Source organism: Diorhabda sublineata, chromosome 3 (assembly GCF_026230105.1).
Source record: "Diorhabda sublineata isolate icDioSubl1.1 chromosome 3, icDioSubl1.1, whole genome shotgun sequence".
In the NCBI taxonomy this organism is placed as follows: domain Eukaryota; kingdom Metazoa; phylum Arthropoda; class Insecta; order Coleoptera; family Chrysomelidae; genus Diorhabda; species Diorhabda sublineata.
The window spans coordinates 21,106,898-21,127,171 of NC_079476.1; the positions used below are offsets into that span (position 1 = coordinate 21,106,898).

The window sequence follows — 20,274 nt, forward strand, 5'->3', positions numbered from 1 at the left end:
AGTAAAATGATTATAAGAATAAACGGCGTCGAAAAGCCGGATGTAATAAGTCCGTTAAATCACTTAAGACTGCATGACATGATGCAATACAAAGTGCAATGTAATACAACACGCAATATTTCTTGATGAAAAGCATGCGCAGTTACTTTTGGCGTAACAACCAATCTGTCAACCAGGCTCCAATAGCGAGGCAGCATCCTGTTCCTGTAAATTTTTCACTAACCACTTTTTTGTGTTCATTTTACTTAGCTTAGTTATTTTAAGTTTTAAACTGGTCACAAAATATTGAATAAAATTTTTGTTTAATCTACTTATTAATTTTTGTTTCTGGCAGCGATGATGAACTGGCAAGAGACTTCCATAATGTCAAGCAACGTCCAATAATAATTTATGTAATTTCTTGCACGTTGTATTATGTCAAGTTGCCTTTAAACCTGTTGATATGTATTTTCAGCCACGCATTTTAATAAAAAAATTATACAGGTTGTGTCATGTGACAGTGGCCAATACCAATTTTCTTATTTTAAATACTATTCCCTGCATATTATTTATTATTGAGATTCTTCATAAAATTAAAAACATGTATAATATTTACAATACCTATCTTCAATTGTATCAGAAATATTTTTTAAATATCCCTACAAATAGAAGTCTAAAGGTCTCAGATCAGAAGATCGTACTGACCATTTTAACTGGTGGGTTTGTTAGATCAGGATATAAGCTGACGAAATTATTTTGGAACAGTTCTAAATATTTGTCTCCATTCAAGTTGCCATCAATGAAAAATTGATCAACAATTTCTGCTCAAACATTAACTGTTTCAGGATATTGCATTTGTTTTTCTCCATGCTCTAATTAATGTGTGGCTAAAGTTGAACTGTTAGACTCATTTTCGACAAGAATTATGTGGGTTTTCTTGAAACACAAGCTTATCCAATTTCGTACCATCACCAACTGAATTGGCAGCTACTTTTCTTATCAGTCTTACGAGTACATGACCAAGCTCACGGAACTGCAATTTTGCTAATTGTTTTTTGGGAAATGGGCGGCAAATTTGGAATTTTTTCGTAAATTAAGCTCGCAATTTTTATTTCTCCAAATGTTAACTCCACAACCAATCATTTGGAAAATGCTTATTTTGTCCATTTCTGTTGAATGAACCATTTTTCTGATATTATTACGTACAGTTAACGAAATTTGAAAAAGAATAGCACTGATACCAAAATATGTAATTTAAAAGCATCAAGTGCTTCTTCAGGTGAAGAAATTATTCGTTGCCAAACAAGAACAATACGGCGAAGGACCCATTTAAAATAAAATAGTTGGTAGTAGTCTCTGTCACATGACACACATTACAGAATGTGGAAAAAACTTTTCAATCTCGATTGTAGTTTTTATTTTATCAAAAAAAAGTAAATGCAATACGTACAAACAAGATACTTACCCTTTTATACGATTTTTGACGTATCTCATTTTTTTATATAAAATAACGCCTTTAGAGTTATACAGGGTGGATAGTTTGAAGTTAAATACTTGATATCACTTTTAGCTGCAGTTAATAAGATATAGATGAAATAGTACTCACGCTTCGAAATGAATCAAATTGGTAGAAATTATTATTGATAATCAACCATGCTACATTGGTAATCAGCCAAATGATGAGTATCTGTCCAATTATAAACATAATAAAAAACACATGCAGATGTTCGAATTTCATTGGAAACACGTCGCCATAACCAATATTGAGTAATATTTGAATAGAACTATATACGTAATATAAATACAAATTTAACGGCTGAAATTAGTGGAATGACATTGTACATTGAGACAACCTCACTTAACTAAATTCTTATCTTACCTTTAAAGCGTAATTACCCTCATAATCTGTTAAATACCACATACAAATTATACTATGCATTATAAGACCAAAATAAACTATATATTGAATGATGAACCAGACTATACGATGGTCTATTATCCTTTTTGCAACTTTATTAAAAATATCCAAATGCCTAAGTCTTGAGAATGTACTGATTCTAATTAAAGGTACTAAATACCTATAATTTGAATCGATAAACGGCAATAGAAGTGATACTTGCAGCAATATTGACAACATATCTATTGCAATAATGGGAACAATCGTTTTTGTATACGTTACATGTGGAATTTTTAAAATTCTATGAGCGATCAACATGATGCAGTTAGCTAAGTAAATAGTATCAAATATCAAATAAAACGGTAAAAAATTCAAGTCTTCATCTTCATAGAAACTGATATTTATCGTTACCAAAATGTAGTTGAGAATTGTTGTAATCAAAATAAAAACCTGAAACGAAGTACAAAGAATTACAATATAGCTAGGAACTAATAAAGACCGTGAAAACGATCTTGTTCTAATACGTTAATCGAACTAAAGATTTATTAGCTTTTGCAACTGTTTTTATGAAGACAAGGCCTTTATGTTTGCTAACGGCAAATTAGAGATTTCCAGGAAATCGAAGATTCTAGATTTTGATGACAGTGTATATAAAACGAGTCTCTAGCAGTAAGGAAGTGAGTAATACAATTTGATGTCATAATGAACCCATCGAGATAATGACAAATGAGTTAAACGGTTTTTATAATAAATTTGATATTAGTGAATAGTTTACTGTGTTTAGTATTGGTGTAAGTGTTAGTGAATAAATCAATTACGTAATATAAATCAGATGGAGATGAGCTAACTTTCTGCTCACTACTTTTAATAATGGATTCACAAATCCCTACACATTCCAAAATGCGTCTAGGAATACACATGTCGAAGAGCTAAAGTTGCAGCAATGTCACACCATACCATAAGTCCAACACACTGTTTACATTTTACCTTCGGTCTCGGAAAGCGATAACTTGAGACAATTGTCGGCAATGACACAGCTAAACCCAATTACCGATGTTCTAAAACAAGGGTGTCCAGCTTGCAGGGGCTCAAGGACCAAATTTATGATATCTGATGGTGAGTTCAACCACATTTGAGATCCATAAACGAAATTTTAAATAAAAGTTATAGCGAACAATGCGAAAAAATTTATGATCTAGATTGAATTTGCGGGTAAGGGGTCTGGAAGGAAAATTTAATCAGCTTTGTGGCGAAAAGTAGAAAATTCGAAATTATATCAAAAGGGTATCATAGCAAAGAAGCAGGGAAAGGCGAATAATATTTGGGTGGGACGCTAATCCCGTATTTTTTTGAGCCTGCATGTGCGGTATATCAGTCGACGTCCATACCGTATTTGCCGTATTTTTAATATCAGCTATAAGGTGAGGTCTGTGATACAGTTTGCTTTGTTAAAAAATTTAAAACTTATGCACAGAAACCATGGTGCATTCCTTTCAAAATGCCCAAAATAACGTTTATGATTAAGAGACTGGACATCTGATTTTAACCGAAGAATTCGTCGCTTAGGTTGTAGATTGTTTTGGGGAGTCCTTATGGCTTTTCAACCATTCTGCACCTATACATTAAGCCTTCTAGCGAAATGGGTAGGACGTTCGCAGAGTAGTTGCTGTGCTGTTTCCATGGCTTGCTCGCAGAATCTGCAGTTGTCGTTCTCTGCCATTCACATCGTCTTAAAATGGTATTTGAGAGGACAGTAACCTGTCAGAAGACCGACCACCAGTTTCATATCGTTTCTGGTCATCATGAGAAGTTCTTCATGCTTCTTAGCTGATATGGTTTTGAATATTTTCTATTATCTTAGGCCTGGAGTGATTCTCTAGTAAGATTCCATCTGTTTCTTTAGCATTTATTCAGTTCGTTATTAATGTAGTGTTCTGGTATGGAGTCATTGCCTCTTTTTTGGCATGGCTTTCTGCTGCTGTATACCCTGGTGGCCTGGAAACCACATTAGGGTTACTTTGTTTTTGTTAGCTAGTGCTTTTTTACATTGTTTACATTCCCACAATAGTTTGGACGTACACTCTTGGACCTTGGAGCTCTTAAGACGTAATGACAGCGACAGAGCTCCTCGAAAATACAAAAGCGGGTAAAACGACTTTATAATGTTAACGATAATTGTGAAAAAATGCTCATATTCCAATTTTTGTTTATAAATGATTTTTTCTTACTTAATCATTTGACAAAAGACGTAGAAAGTTTTTTGTATAAACGAGTGTCTAAATGACTACATTGTGATCATATGTCATAATTAGAAATTTTTTTAATGTACAAGAGAAAATCTGACGAAAATTCAGCTAAAAACATCTCTTAAGAAAAGTTTATACATGATATTAGTCTATATACAGGCAGACACGAAAGCGAATGTATTTAATACTAGAAGCTACCACGGCAAAGAGTTTTTGTTATATTTCCCAGATCTGATGTTGTTTCATTTTGCTTAAAAAGTATCTTCATTTAAAAAAATGGGGTGAAACTGAAGCTATGAGATATTTTCCCGAAAATGTGAAAGAAAATGTCACTCCTGTTTATTATGACACGTCATGCTAAAACTGTTATGTACTTACGTGGGTTATCTCAGTCCTTCTTCACGACGCATGAAAAGATGAAAGAAGTTGAGTGCTTTGCAGTTTTGTCTTATAAAAACGTTATTATTACAAAGTTGATTCAAGTAAACACGTTGAAAATAATAAAGTTTTGTTTTTAAAAATGTACGTCCTTGTGTTAATAATTTTTTGTATCAAAATATAGATCATATTAAGGTTATTGGGTTGAGTAAATAAAATACTCACATTCCACGGGACTAAATCTGGCAATGAAATAATACTCAACCAGAATTTTTTTCTATTTTCGTCTTTCTGTAAACTCTCAATAGAGTTATCTAAATGTTCAGTTTTCATAACTCTAGAAGTATCTGTCTAGTTCATCTTATTGTTTTGACATTTTCAATTCACCTAATAACATTTGACAAGATATAATACTAGGCCATCTAAGAAAACAGCTGATCTACGTCAAAATGACGGCCGTGGGGTAAACAATCGGCTTTTTATATGTCCCCGTGTTAGCTGTTATTGGTTTTCTTTTTCAGTAACACAGCTGGAACTGCATATTTTTAAAGTTTTTTTAAACTAAAAACTAAGCTTTCAAATACTTCACAAAATTTAGAAGCTTAGTTTCTTTTGGGAATTAATTTTCAGTTTTAGGTTCATGTTTCTCAATGATGATTGAGTACTTTTTAAGTTACAGTGACATCTGAATGGTATCAGGACACACTCAATGCTTTTTTAGGTAGAGTGACATTAAGTGGAAAGACCTTTAGTCAATGATTAATAATATTTGCTATAATGTATAATTCAATGTACCAGAATGGACAAAAGGTACCTAGATGAAACATTACTAATAAGAAAAATACATTTTGATAGTGTTTATAAATTCGAAACGGTTAGAAATAGGTATAAAGAACTAAAGGTATAACTAAAAAAGCTGTTTTAATTTGACAAACTCAACTTTAATATTTGAACACCGTATTATGAAATAATGGAACAACGAATATCACGAATTATAGTTCAAGGTATACTAAGTAACTGTTGTAAACATCACAATTATTCAAAGTTGGCCCAATTTTCCATGTAGAATTAAAAAAATGTGATCAAATATATCCAAGAAACCATAATATGTTTGATTGGTTCAACTACTTCAGGGACAATCTGTCTGACTGAAAATAATCTGATAGTAGCCGTAATTATTGTTTATATTGAAATTTCGATTGGTTTGGATTATGAAATTGAATAGTTCGCTATTTGTTATATATTAGAATCAACTAAAAAAGAACAGAATATTTCTGTGGCCACAATTTAGAAACAAGGTCGCGTTTGTCTCAAAAATATTATATTTATATATCATCAAACATTTCCCTACCAGATGAAGTTAAATTACGGGCAGTAAGCTTAAAATGCCCTGCAGAGGAGTAATTCCTGTATCAGGGCCAAACCCAATAATCTCTTCCTCAACATGAAAAATTTACTCAACCCACCCAAAAAATCAACCTCTCTCATGCAGAATGTATCTTTCTCTTAGTAACAAGGAAATGTTTGATAGAAATAAAAATATGTGTTGTGGGATTTAAAATTCAAGAAGCGTGTACTCAAACTAACTTTTGATAATGTGAAATAAAAAAACTTCTACTATCATCTACACGTTGTGCAATTTATCTATTTAAATAAGTATGAGGATTATCGTACATCTTATCTAAATTGATAAAAGTAAATTTGTGACAGCTGGTAAGAATTTGAATCAGCTATGAATCAGTAGATTACGAAATTTTTCAAGTGCATATTTATAAACATTACCTGATTGTTGAAGTTTATTAAAATTAATCATTAAACACATGTTTGTATTAGTGCAGGCACATTTTCAACAAATTCGTGCAAGTATTCAAATCCAAATTCTTCCGTATTTGAACCATATCTTTTTTTCTTCTTATACTTATTTGTTTCTTTCTGGTAACTGTTAGGGTATCAAGTAAATTTTGCTGCTTGAAATTAAACTCTGGATTTAAAATGTCTCAACCATGGAACTAATAAAGGGTTAGAATAAACCAAATCTGCAACAAGTCATCCAATGAATATGAATATAGAATATAGAAGTGGTTTACTTGAAATAGATCTAAGGAAAAACCTGTGTGCTAAAGCCGTTACGTTCAATTTATTGAAATAATTGGGGGACAAATTATTTTACAATACAAGCTAGTTCGAAAAGTTTAAATCGAGAATTCAAACTTGACATTCATGAGCTTCAAATAAAATTATGAAAACGTTTAAAAGACAGATTAAATCGAATTCAATTAGAAAGATTTGCCACACAAAATTCTTTGTTACCTCTATAATAGCCCAAGAATTGATCATCCTTTCGAATTTCGCTAGTCTTAAAGTTAGACTTCGCTAGGTCAAATTCTGAGATTTTTCTCCATGTGTTAGTAAGAACTTAACAGTTAGAGAAGAACTGTATCGTTGTTTCCTCGACGACCCTGTCGGTGTTACGACGTGGCTTCACTATTACAATCCATAGATCAAGATGTTATACGAGACTTTCAAACAATATTATAGAAAATATTAGCATGGAACTGAGTAGAAGAGCACAACTTGGAAAAAATGTGGATAAAGGATTATTTATGCTTAAAACGCTCAATTTCCACGAATGTGATAGAAAACAGGTTTAAGAATGGATTGATGTATGGCAAAATTTTAGACTTCATGAATGAACAAGATAAAAAAGTACTTGCTGCTTTTGCAGCACTTACTCACATCGATTTCTCTTTATGTTCATTTGATAAGGTGAAAGCTACCAGTATCAAATATCTGTTTTCAAAAAAGTATGTATGTTCACAAGCATATACAGATTTGACACTGAGGATGCCATAAACGTATATACAGCCATAAAAACAAAGTTAGCGTTTCCATAAACAAGAAAATAAATTCTGAAGCACTGACACCTGGAGTAATCAGTAACATGGTGGGAAACTATATTGAAACTCACTGGATGGCTTATAAAGAAAGTTCTACTAAATATTTGCCATCGAGCACACGTAAGGTGGAAACGAAGCTATCCTATGTCTGGTTGTACTCCAAGTGCGGAAAAAACCCAACTGTGACAAACAATTGTCAAGCACCTCAAAATGGCCATTAACTGCCGACATCACCTCTTCATTGTTGGCGAATAGGGCGCATGAGGTAGCAATTCAAACTTTTCATTAAAGTCAGTTCATCTATTATATTGGTTGGGCTCACACTTTTCAAATAAAAGTATTGTATCACATAACGACGACAAATTTTTTCCATATTTACAACCTGACGTCTTCAAACTTGAAAAATATTCTGTATAGATTATGTACTTTCCAATACAGTAGTACTTTTCAAGCAGCTACCGTCATCTCTAGATCAGACGAGGTACTTCTGGGACCATCCTCGTATATTGTATTTTTTTTAATTGTTTTTCAATTTTAACTAACACCTTTGTTTCAAATGTATGCTAAAATCATCTCTCGTATACTGAAAATGCGGACTTTTCTTTCGGATGGTTATTTGAATCCTTATTTCGTTGGACTATACCATTTACGTCGGTAGTGGAATTACCTTTTACAGAGCTAACCTTGACATCCATATCTAACCGACAACTGACTGCGATGGCATCGTGTATGTTCGACAAAAAGTTAAATAATAACTATTTCAGTTGGGTCGTGTGGAAAAGCTCTCAGTACAAGTGTGGTTTTGTGATTGTCTATATAAAGGGAAATATCTCTTGAAGAATATATCAACATGCCTAACTGTCCGAAATGCGAGAAACCAGTTTACTTTGGTATGTAATCACATATTAAATTTGCAATGGTTCGTAAAATTCCATTGAAATTTGGAATTGCATTTTTTTTTTTTTAAATCAAATAATTGATAATTCTGTTCCACGGAGTTACATTAAGGTATCTAAATCCGCAGTTATAGGAAAAGTCATTTATATTTTATATCGTTACTTAAATAGTTAATATACACAGCAGCCCTGAGTGACATTAAATTTATTTCAACAAGTTTTGGGAGTTTTTTTGAATGATACAATCAATCGTAAAATTTCAAAGCGTCTACGTATTACAAACTATCAAAAAAAAATTGACGAAGAAGGATTATCTACAGTGTTCGAAACACTTAATTTAAGGGAATCAATATTATGATTTTGATAGAAGATACAGATATCGCGTCAGAAAACTGTTTGGATATTCTATTGAATTCTATCTTTCAAACTACTGCTGTTAAATTTTGAACTCATTTACTGAAATGGTTTGTTTTCACCACGGCAATCATTTGAGTTGACCCTTAAAGAACCCACCCATTGGCGTGCAAATTTATGCCTTTTGAACACATACACAATATTGGTCAACGACTATATGAAAAAGGGAAAAAGAATAAACAGTGACTATTACTGTATAATATTCAACATATTTAAGAAAGAAATAACAAATAAAGCGCTTTATATGAAGTCGATGCACCTCATCACGAGTCGATGAAACAGATGGAGAAATTGCTCAATCATTTCAGTAGATTGATCCTAGTGTAATCAGAAAGAAGTAAAAACGCATCAATCGACTGCTAAGGTTTTGCTCAAGTATTTTGATATACACACCGTATATGATTAATCGAATATTTGGACAAGGAAGAAACAATTAACAGTGACTGTAACTGTACATTATTGGGCGGATTTATCAAGGAAATTAAATTTATAAAGAGCTTAATATACATAAGAAAAAGATTTGATTTCACATTGCCACAAATCGATGAAAACAACGGTCAAATTCAATAAACTACTTCTTTCCCCTCAGACTCACTATATTCTCCAGATCTAACTCCTAACGACATCTTTCTAAAACTGCAGTAGCAGTCATTTTTTGCAGTATTGATATCCATTCAGCTGTTATACAAATCAATCATTTCAATTTCTCTCAGTTTTTGATAATAAAATTCAGCTTGACGTTATTGATAACATAACAATTTTTTTATTTCTTATTATTAAAATTATATTATTAAAAAAACTAATTTTCAATCAGAAAAGACCTAAAATCAAAACGATCTAGAAACATAATAATACTTAAGAAACCGGTCAAAGTTGTCCATAATTTCATGCAAAAAGTATCGAATTGAAATAAAAATCCAAATACTACGGGAAAGAGAAAAAAACATTTATACTTTAAGGAATGTGGGTATATTTAGTACTTTCGAACTTAATTGCCAGCCCAGTAATCGCTCGGTCTAAAAATGATTCTCACTTATATCTCTTATAGGATAAATAACTATTTTTTTCTCGGTGGAAGAAAAAATAGTATACGCACCAAGGGAAAAAAGTGGAGCATCCTTGCACACGATATTGTCGTACGCAAGACGTTTCTCCCTAAGGGCGTGATGTACTATTTTGTATCTATATCACCGGTCTATACGTCAATATGTGTGAAGTTTGCCCTTTGACGTTCGTAGCAAATTCATTCATAAACTTGACGATGCTGCCATTAACCTAAAAAGTTTGTTATTCTTTTTGACGTGTGTACTGCGTTTCGTTTTGAGGATATTTTTATGTTTTTGTTTCTAATCGATATTTATGGACGGCATTATTAAACATGATATGATTAGCTTTTTTCTATTGCTACGCACATCCGATGGGAAAAAATAAAATTCGTTTATGTTGAAAGCCACCAATGGCAGACAGCGACCTCAAACGGCATCTATGAATGATCTCATGCATTTCAATGTTTTTAATTTTGTAACAGCAAACGTCAACGGTAAGGGCAAACGGAAGTCAAGTTTATGAATCGTCCTTTAGACTAAAGCAGATTCCATCTCCTCCCATCTTTAATTTGGTTTCTGAATAAACGTAGGAACGTCATTTTAATTCATGTATCTTTTCCACTAAAGCAAACATTCATTACTCAATTTTCAAACGTAGTACAATTGAATCAATTCTATTTTTGTTGATGACTAAATATATCATAATATACTTATCTTGTTTATGATTATTTTTTGTTAAATATATAGGTGAAAGTATAACAATGTTGTATGTATAAAATATTCTTCTTATCTATGTATTCTGGTTTGTTCTATTTAATCAAATAATTAACCGATAAATTTTTTTACATTAATAGTAGCAAACACTTGTTACTATTTATTTAATAGCTTTACACGTTCAGTGACTAGATTATGACTTCATTTATTATTATAGTAGAAGAATATACACTACCTATCAGAAGTTTTTGCCTAGTTTGCGTCATACACAACAATAAAAACAACACGATCGATTTCAACAAATAATCGTGGTCTATTTGGTTCCATTTGGTATATTCCAAATATATGAAGTGGGCAATGATTTCGGACTTCCTTTCTTCCTTTGACCTGCGCACAAACACCCTTGGCAATAGAAAGGTCAGACAAAATAATATTACGAGTGTGGCGTTATATGTTTTGAAACACAAGAAAGTTGCAAATATTTTGAACAAAATAATAACCATCTACATTAAGGCGTTTTTGTAAGCGAAGCTCCACAAATCAAAAACTTTACTCACAATTATATTAACGACTGGCATCATTAAACATTGTCCAATTCAATGTTTGTTTGAATAAAAGAATAACCAGAAATGACACATTTCCAAATCCGACAAATAGGGTGGATATTCAATGAATGTTTGCTGTAATTGTACGTTGATGTTAAAGCTTAATTGCTTCCACTAATCTTTCAATTCGACAGAATGCTGCCTTCTTAATTTGCTTGACACACCACTGTCGGCTCTCCTGGCAGGTAGGAATTGTTTTCACATGAAGATGAACACGTAAAATTAAATTTACTGTTGTGGATCTAACACCAAGTGTTACCTCATTTGATTAATAGGTGCAACTTGATTTATACGTCTCACAATTTCAATGTTTCCAACAGTAAGGCAAGGCGCAAATAGAGATACGTCTAACAAGTGTGAGGTGACGCAGCACGCACAATGGCAAAAGAGAAGTTAATAAAGCTACAAAAACTGGTGATTATATGAAGACGAGATTTAGGGTTATATTGCAAAAGATTTCTTCCTCATCAAGGAATAAAACAACATTTCCATCTCATCATCATCCGATTCTGATTCAGTATTTAAATCAGGCATCAAAAATATCAGACATTTTTTTATGCCTGCTAGTCGCTAACTGCCAATCAAATCCTTGCCTAAGTGAAGAACAGACCGTAGATTAAAGCTTTCGTCTCGTAGCATCTCAAAATCTACAGATTGGCCCTCGTATCAACGAAAAAGGTTCAATTGAAATCTGTACAGTTTTATGTTGTGAATTTATATTATAGACATCAAAATGATATGTCTAAACATACCGTTCAATAATTCTAAATGTTACGTTGTTTCACTTTCATTTCTATTTTTACAATCATTTCGTTTTTCGCCTGATTTTTGTCAATTTTTGTTATTTACTTATGAGTATTTAAAATTATTATTTTTTACTCAGATATTCATCATTGTTTCATTCTTCATGTATCGGTTAAAAGAACCACATCATCAACATATAATAAACTGGGTGGCTGATTAATTTAACAACGATGATAATATAGCGGTGAACACAAAAACCAAATTAACTACACGGATGATTCATTACTTTTTGTGAGAATCCTCTTACTAGTCTGAATCAATAATTCGTTTAAATAAGTTACGTAATCGCGGGGAACGGCATGACATTGCATATAAATGGATTCAGAAATTGGATCTAAAAAAGGAAATTCAAGCAAAAATTGGTAGTGAATTGAGGTTAATGATACAAGTACAAGTATATTTAAACAGTTTATATTTAAGTACCTCAAAAAGTCATGGGCTTTCGTACTAATGTCATGAATTTTATAGTCGAAATTTATTTCCATATACCAAGCTCAGTTTGGATTATATCACCAACTACTACGAAATTACTACAATCGAATATTTTTAATTTCGTTTTATTTAATAAAGGTACTACTAACAGTCAGACGTATGTTACACAATAATTCTTACTAGCAACTCAACTCTAAAACTAAAACAATATTATTTGTGTCAGCAGTCTTTACCCGGACAACGTACATGATTTTGGCGAACGCTTTCTGATTAGTTGCGGCCAGGTATCAGTACGTTCTGCCATTGTAAAGTCAGAGTAATGTACGTTTTGCAAGTGAGTTTAAAATGCATGAGTATGCCAGATAACTGTACGTATTGTACGTTATGCCAGAAAATTAAAAGCTCCTCAGAATATATTTAAATATTTATTACCATATTGCAATACAAAAACTACGAAAACTAAGCACATTAACACAAACTAAATGGCATATAAAGTAGGACCTAAAAGACTAAGTATAAATTATTAGTTGCTAGTGTCCACTGCCATTCGATTTTGCATTTGCTAAGTTATTTTCCACATTTACATATAAATTCCGCTTTCTCTTTAATATTATTGTTTTTTTTTTCGTTACGGCTGGTCTTCCATTAGGCATTCTCTTACTGCCTCTTGTAATATCAGGTCTTCTTCTGGCAATGGTTGTTGGTTGTACTCGAATTGCTCTACGACAACGCCTTAAAGGGATACTGGATCCTGCCGTGCATAAAAAACTGTCCCATGTATTTCTGGTGCTGACCTTCTGGAGTCGAGCTAAACTTTTTTGTACAGTGCTTCAGATGATGATGACTCAGTGTTATTGTATGGCGTTTGACTTATGGATATAGAGTAATTTCTATTTTCATTATATAGTTCTGCGTGAGTTTGTTGTTCACATGAATAATTTTTTGACACCGAAGTTCATGTCTGCATTTGTTGCGAACTAACAACTTCAGCACAGTTGTAGTAAAGGTATATGATAAGTTATAAGGTAATGAAATATTAATCGATCTAGCTGTATACTTACGAACACACAAAAAATTGTAAGTTGGGGGCGCTATCACGAACAATCCATTTCATGTTATTTAATCTAGAATATTCTTGAATTCACATATCACATTCTTCTAGATTGTGTAAATTTGCTTAAATTATTATAATATGGCTATTTCGTTTTGTATTTAAAAGATTGGGGTAACATTTGCGCACATTATTATGTAATACAGTATTAAAATCAAGTTCAACTCATCAACGTGTGCTTGCTTGCTTAAAACAACACGTGGCGAGGAAGCAAAAACAAAGGCCTGGGGGTATACAGCTGCTGAGATGGCAAAATGTACATTCATTTGAGATATGCAGAGCAATTCGCACTGTTATTTGGCGAGAGGAAATTCGGTGGCAAAATATATATTTATTTGGCGCCTGCATAGCAATGTGTACTGTTATTTGGCAATGACCAATAAAATAATTCTATCACACTGTGTTTGTCAAATACATGTACGTTGTGCTTATATGCTACCGGGACCCATTGTTTTTATCTTACATCGTCTCGCCGTATCTTTTTTGTTAGAGTCCCATACAAAACACCGTTGCCACTGTGACACATAACTATCTTAGAAGGAGAAACTACATGCTCAATCACCAAGCGTCCTAATAAATTAAACAGCATTTTGACTACCATTTCGAATTCTCTAAGTTAAGTTGTATCGAATAGTTTAAAAAAATTTTAATTCGTACTAAGACACTTTAATTACCAGAAGTGCTAGCTATATACAGGCTTTCTTTTTCTATCCTTCAATCTAAATTCCTATCTTCTGTATTAGTTTATCACAAGAACGCTCTAAAAAAATCCCGGTGAAGATATTATTCCTTTTCACTAATTATATTTATTCACTTTCCATTCTCAATTGAAGTTGATTTGTTTCCTCTGTATTAATATACAACTGTGAATTATCATATCAATTTCCTGTATATTCCAGTAATCTAACGTTTATTTTTTCACTTCGTTAATATGCAAAATAAGAAACATTAGAACGTGATAGTATGTTCAAATTTAGAGGAAATGATGTAACAATGTTTATATTTCATTTATAATCCAGTCAATTTAGACATTCGAAGTTATATAAATTCCCATCAAGCTGAAAATTGGTAAAATTGTTTAAAATAACAATTGAACATAGAATTTGAATGTTTCCCATCATTTCCGTGTATGAAAAAAATTTTTATTCAAGGTCAAAGGTCAAAGAAATGAGTTTTTCTCAATTTTCAGCAAACGGTGAGTTTTATCATAAAAATACCTTACACGAAAATTGTAGATCAAAGAATTACCTACAAAAAACGTATCAATATTTTTTTCCTACAAAACACTGTTTCTGAGATATAATGATTCAAAAAGTTGTAAAAGTTGTATTTAATGGTTTCACCAATATATTTTCAGCAATAAACTTTTCTTACAACATTGAAATTAACAGAGACTTATTGTGAGTATTTATAAGAAATTTCTGTTGACTGGTTGGAACTGTCATAAGTTCATGAAATAAATTATCAATTGACGAAGATGTTGCTGAAGTTCGACGATATTGGTATGCAGCTCTGGTATTTCTCGTGCAATCATTATATCCATTAAGCACGATAACTATTTGAATCGTTATATCTCAGAAACGGTGGCTCGCAGGAAACAAAAATATTTTTTGTAAATAATTTTATCATCTACAATTTTTGTCTAAGGTATTTTTATGATAAAACTTACCGTTTTGCTGATAATCGCGAAAAACTCTTTTTTTGACCTTTGACCTTGAATAAAAATTTTTTCCATACACGGAAATGATGGGGAACATTCAAATTTTATTTTAAACAATTTTACTGATTTTCAGCTTGATTGGAATTTATATAGCTTCATTCTTATTTTTTGTCTAATTTGACCGGACTATTATTTTATTTATTATATATATAGTCGCGTCAATGAAGTCGTAAAAAAGGCAATCTTCGAAAACTCAGAAACAGCTCCGATTTTGATAATTATTGTCAAATTCTTGTTTTTTTATATTAATTAAAATCAGAAACCTTTTAAAGGGGGGCAATAATTAGTTATATTGTTTAAACAATATGTATGATTATTAAATAGGAATAAATGTTTAAATTTGTGTTGCTGAAATTTAGATGCAAGTCGACCTTCTTATCGGGTATGTTATGTGCTAATGTCTATATTATTTCATATTCTAAAAATATTATATGTTTCAAAACACTATGTGAATAAGCACAAATACTGAAATTGCGAATTTCATTCTTCTGTTTCGCACTGTGTATAGCTGTATTTATTTTTTCTGGAAACCGAAAACTACCTACTTACCCATTAGCATCTCAAAGAGAAAAAGACATGTGTAGTCATTAGTAGTTCTCGTTTGTTTATCATGAAAACACGTCGCCAAGTAACAGCGACACGAAAACAAATGACAAACACATTCTAAAGGAAAGTAAAAACAATGGAATAAAGGAACGTCGTATAATAATTACCGCCTAATCTTCTAATGTACCATATCAAACGAATGACGTGTTTTTTTAATTACAAATTCCGCGCGAGGCTAAATATAATGATATGTTTATTTTTTCGTGTCTTTATCTAGTTTTTTTCATAATATTTTCAAAGGAAGCGCGCTATCAACCGATAATAAATTGAATAATCATAAAATGTATTAATACGAATACAAATTCCCCAATAATAAAATTAAATAACTGATAATTTGTCACCTAATAAATGAAAAATAACGTCAAAAATGTTCATGTATAGGCGAATAAAACGCTTATTTAAATGTAGATCTGCCGAAATGATCAAATTCCTGGTAAGCTGATAAAAAAATTCCATATGAATCTAGCCGGTGTTAATAGTGGTACGATATAGACTCTATTTTGTATTGAAATATATAAAAATATTTTGATACAGTCTTAAATGAGTCGAAACGTCAATTGTTATCTGTCTGGTGTAAGAAATAAGAAATTACAGGAATATAAACTGTCACATAATATATAGTATTCAATCATCATATCAAAATTCCCGTCAAAATGAATTTTTTGACGCCGATGATATGTTTTATTAACTACGTTGAAGTAGACATAGAAAAGTTTCTTAGTAAATTTGTGGATAAAGCAAAAAATACATGTATATGGGGCACGATACGTCCGCATCGTAATTTTTAGTTTCTATATTTGATACTGGATGGCGCGATCATATTCTAACTGCTGTTTTAATCTTTTTATTATTACTATTTTATAAATGTGTTTTTGTGCAATATTGAACGCGATTTTATTATATTTTATGCATACCTCTCCCTCTGTTTACATTATCATGTAATGCGATATGATTTCTAGCTAGCGCGATAGGTGGTGCTACTATAAAAAATGCATTCAAAAATTTTCATATGATCTAAAGCCTACGCGGTGTACTGATGTCAATAAACTAAATATGATAATTATGATAAATATACTAATTTGAAACAAAAATTGACATTTCTTCACGAGTGTATACTTCTAAATAGTGAATGGCGAAAAAACTTATCATCAAATTTCATTCTGTACTAGTACAAACATTTTATAACAGGGGATCATAAGATTTTTAGTTATATTAACTTTAACAAATAAAAGTAAATTGAATTTTTCTTTTATACAAAGGAGTTATATGCTTAGATCCTAATTTAATTTTTTCTTCTAGCTGAACGAAAAACATCCCTAGGAAAAGACTGGCACTCAGGATGCTTGCGGTGTGAAAAATGTAACAAAACCCTCACTCCTGGAAATCACGCCGAACGTGAAGGGAAACCTTATTGCCATAACCCTTGCTACTCCGCACTCTTTGGACCTGGTGGCTTTGGACGTGGTGGAGCAGAAAGTTATGTTTACAAGAAATAAACGAACCAGAACTTGTTATATATATTACATTAAGTTTTATAAAAATTATTAATGACTAAACTGTATTTTTTTGTATGGAATATTATTAAAACTTCTTGACTGATTTTTGCAATTATTCAACGAGGTTTGTCCCAAAAGCATCAAGTAGAATTATTTATTCCATCAAACACATGGACATACGTAATCATCAATTAAAAATTCATAAGTTTCGAATGTATAATTTAGAAAATATACTTAAATATAACTTCCGATTTCGCAACCTAAAAACCCTATAATTCAGAAACTATGCGGCGTATGAAAAATGTGTTTTCATGTCACAGCATTATTTTCACATCATCTACTCACTCCCGAATTTGTGCATCAAGTCCCGAAACACCCTATAAAGAAGATTACAGGATCTTGGATTATTTACTGTATAAGATTGATTCTATTATATTGTGGTTCGTTAATTTTGCACAAGAATCAATATTCTATGTTTTTTTTATCGTTTCTCTTCAGCAATTACCATAACCGAGTATTTAGCAATCAAAGGAAGAGAAACTCTTTTTGATATTTGTCAGTCTTACTACTTCCTGCATTCCATGTAATTCTTCATTTCTCTTGCCAAATACTGCATTTCCTGTGACTGATCTAACTCTATGCATTTCTGTAATGCTCCATTTTGTTATTATGTCCGCTCAAATTTTCATAATAACAAGTATTGTATAGTATTAATAGTAATGCATTTTAACTTTGTCAATATTTACCCATATTCTCATATAACTCAAGTACATGTATTTATAGTAAAAAGATTCATAATAAATATGATTAAAATTCCATCTAACACTTTGGTAACAAATAAAACGTCTGTGGCTTATGAAGAAATTATAACACGTTGTACAACGTTATTAACTCATATATTTATAAATTGATTGTTGTGAATCACCATAATTTTTGCTCATCTAACTAGAAAATTTCCAACTAACTAAGTTTTCAACGATATCTCATGGTACTGTACTATAGATTACTTTTAATACATTGCTGCTGTATGATGTGTTGCATACGCTTATACAGTACATTTCAATTTATTAATATTTACATAATATTCTTTAAGGATGTATAATAAAACGAGAAAACAAGAAGAGCAAAAACTAAAAAAAATATATAAAGAAAACGAAGAAACTTTGGGTAAATAAAACAATGCAATAAATACAGTATGGTAACAGGGACAATAGGAAGTTAAATTCATGTAGATATAGAACAGATCTAAAAGATATTTATATAAACTAAAACAAAGAAATTTGGAAGAAACACCGAAGACATGTATAGCCGAAATAAGCAACGAACTCATAAAAAAGAGGATATTGGTGAAGGTATAGACCTTATTAAACAAATATGAGAGCAAAAGTCAATACTTAAAAGGAGGATAACCTGAAATGTAGAACTGTGGACCATGATTTTGAACACCACAAATAAAACCAAGAGATAATTATAACGAAACACGTGGAAGAGAAACTCAAGAATGACCAATATGACTTTAAAAGAGGAAGAGCAACAGTAGTTGCAATACATGACACAAAAATTGCTTCAAATAGGACCTAGAGCTGCGTACATTATTCAACAATTATTTCAAAGAACTTTATGGTTTCTGCTCATGGAAGACCGACCGAGATATACCGACAAAACTAATCAAATTAACACAGATGAAAATGGGAAGAGAATACGCACGAGTACTAACCATAGAAGTTTTCATAACATTATTTAGTATAGTTCTCGAAGGAGCAATTGAAGATGGTGTAATCAACACACTAGAGGATAATGGGAAGAACGAAAAAAGAGGATTAGATGTATCTTACGAAGATAGAAGAAATAAATGGTAAGAAGGATATTAGCGCCAAAGAAAATAAAACAGAATGAATATAGTAGTCTAGGGAATAAGGAATTAAAAAAGATAATGGAAGGACGGGAAATAGTTGAAACCATAAAATTTTCTGAAGTTTAAAGGCCATGAACATATATAAAGACGGCTGCCGGATTCTATAAGAAAGAAAGTAAAGGTGAAATTTCAGTATACAATTCACGTCTGATCCTGATGAATTTTCATATACATAAAGCACATGGAATGAAGAAGTGATTGATGAAATTAGATTCGGCAAAAATGCCTACATTCGGAAGTTCGATTTTGAAGTCTTTTACTGGGAAAAGAAGATACGTGCCACCAATAGTTTGCTTCGGAGAGTGATATATTACCGATATATTACCTAAAGAAAGCGACGGATAGGACGAGGTACAAACATACAAACATAACCTAACCTTGTGAAATCTAACAATATCCTAGATAAATACTACTCTGAAGGGCTGACTACGGCCCTTCGAATCTTTATTACATCAACATAGCCTGAATCGGAATGGATACAAATTAGGAAAGCTTTTCGGACCTTTTTCAGCTTTCAGCGTTATTTACGGTTTTCGTAGGATCAAATTAAAAAGATGGAGGGGAAATCAAGAAGACGATCAAGAACAAGATGGTTGAATCACGTGAGAGAAGAAATAAGAAACGAGAATACTTGAATAGACACAAGAAAAAATGGACTAGAGCAACTAGAAGATGCTAAAACCCACTAAAATTATAGAAACAAAGAAAAAGGACAATAACAAGCAATGCGGAGAGTTTCACTTTTATAAAATCCCCACTGAAATGTATCGACCTTAAATAATAAAATGATTATTAGATTAGGATGGAATCTGTGCAGTTTGTAATGAGAACTAATACAAATCACTCTCACCAAAATGGATTGGGATCTAGTTTATTTAAATTTTTCAAACCACTGAAATGCAATAAAAAAATAAGATTTTTGGCGTGAATCTTGGTACAATTGGTCTTTAAGAATTATTTAAATAAGACTATACCAGGATTTAAGCCATCAATTTTATTTTGTATTAATTAGTACATTTCAAATAGTTAATAGATTGATTAAAAGCTGAGTACTAAAAATTTAATTAGAAAATTACATGTAAACAGATAAACTAACAGAATAAGTTAAATAAAGTGTG

At 31.7% G+C, this 20,274-nt stretch overlaps 2 protein-coding genes across 2 annotated transcripts in view; one reads left to right on the top strand and one right to left on the bottom strand.

Moving 5' to 3' along the window:
• Positions 1–1,918, bottom strand: part of LOC130441699 (uncharacterized) — a 32,194-nt gene extending 30,276 nt beyond the window's left edge. Inside the window, exon 1 of the mRNA XM_056775482.1 lies at positions 1,859–1,918. Coding sequence (XP_056631460.1) covers positions 1,859–1,918 — 60 coding nt within the window. The remainder of the gene's footprint in view (positions 1–1,858) is intronic.
• Positions 1,919–8,130: 6,212 nt separating this feature from the next.
• LOC130441895 (cysteine-rich protein 1-like) lies at positions 8,131–17,344 on the top strand. Its single transcript, XM_056775742.1, has 2 exons — positions 8,131–8,287; positions 17,045–17,344. The coding sequence occupies exons 1-2, from the start codon at positions 8,248–8,250 to the stop codon at positions 17,239–17,241; spliced, it is 237 nt and encodes a 78-aa protein (XP_056631720.1). The 5' UTR covers positions 8,131–8,247; the 3' UTR covers positions 17,242–17,344.
• Positions 17,345–20,274: the final 2,930 nt, after the last annotated feature.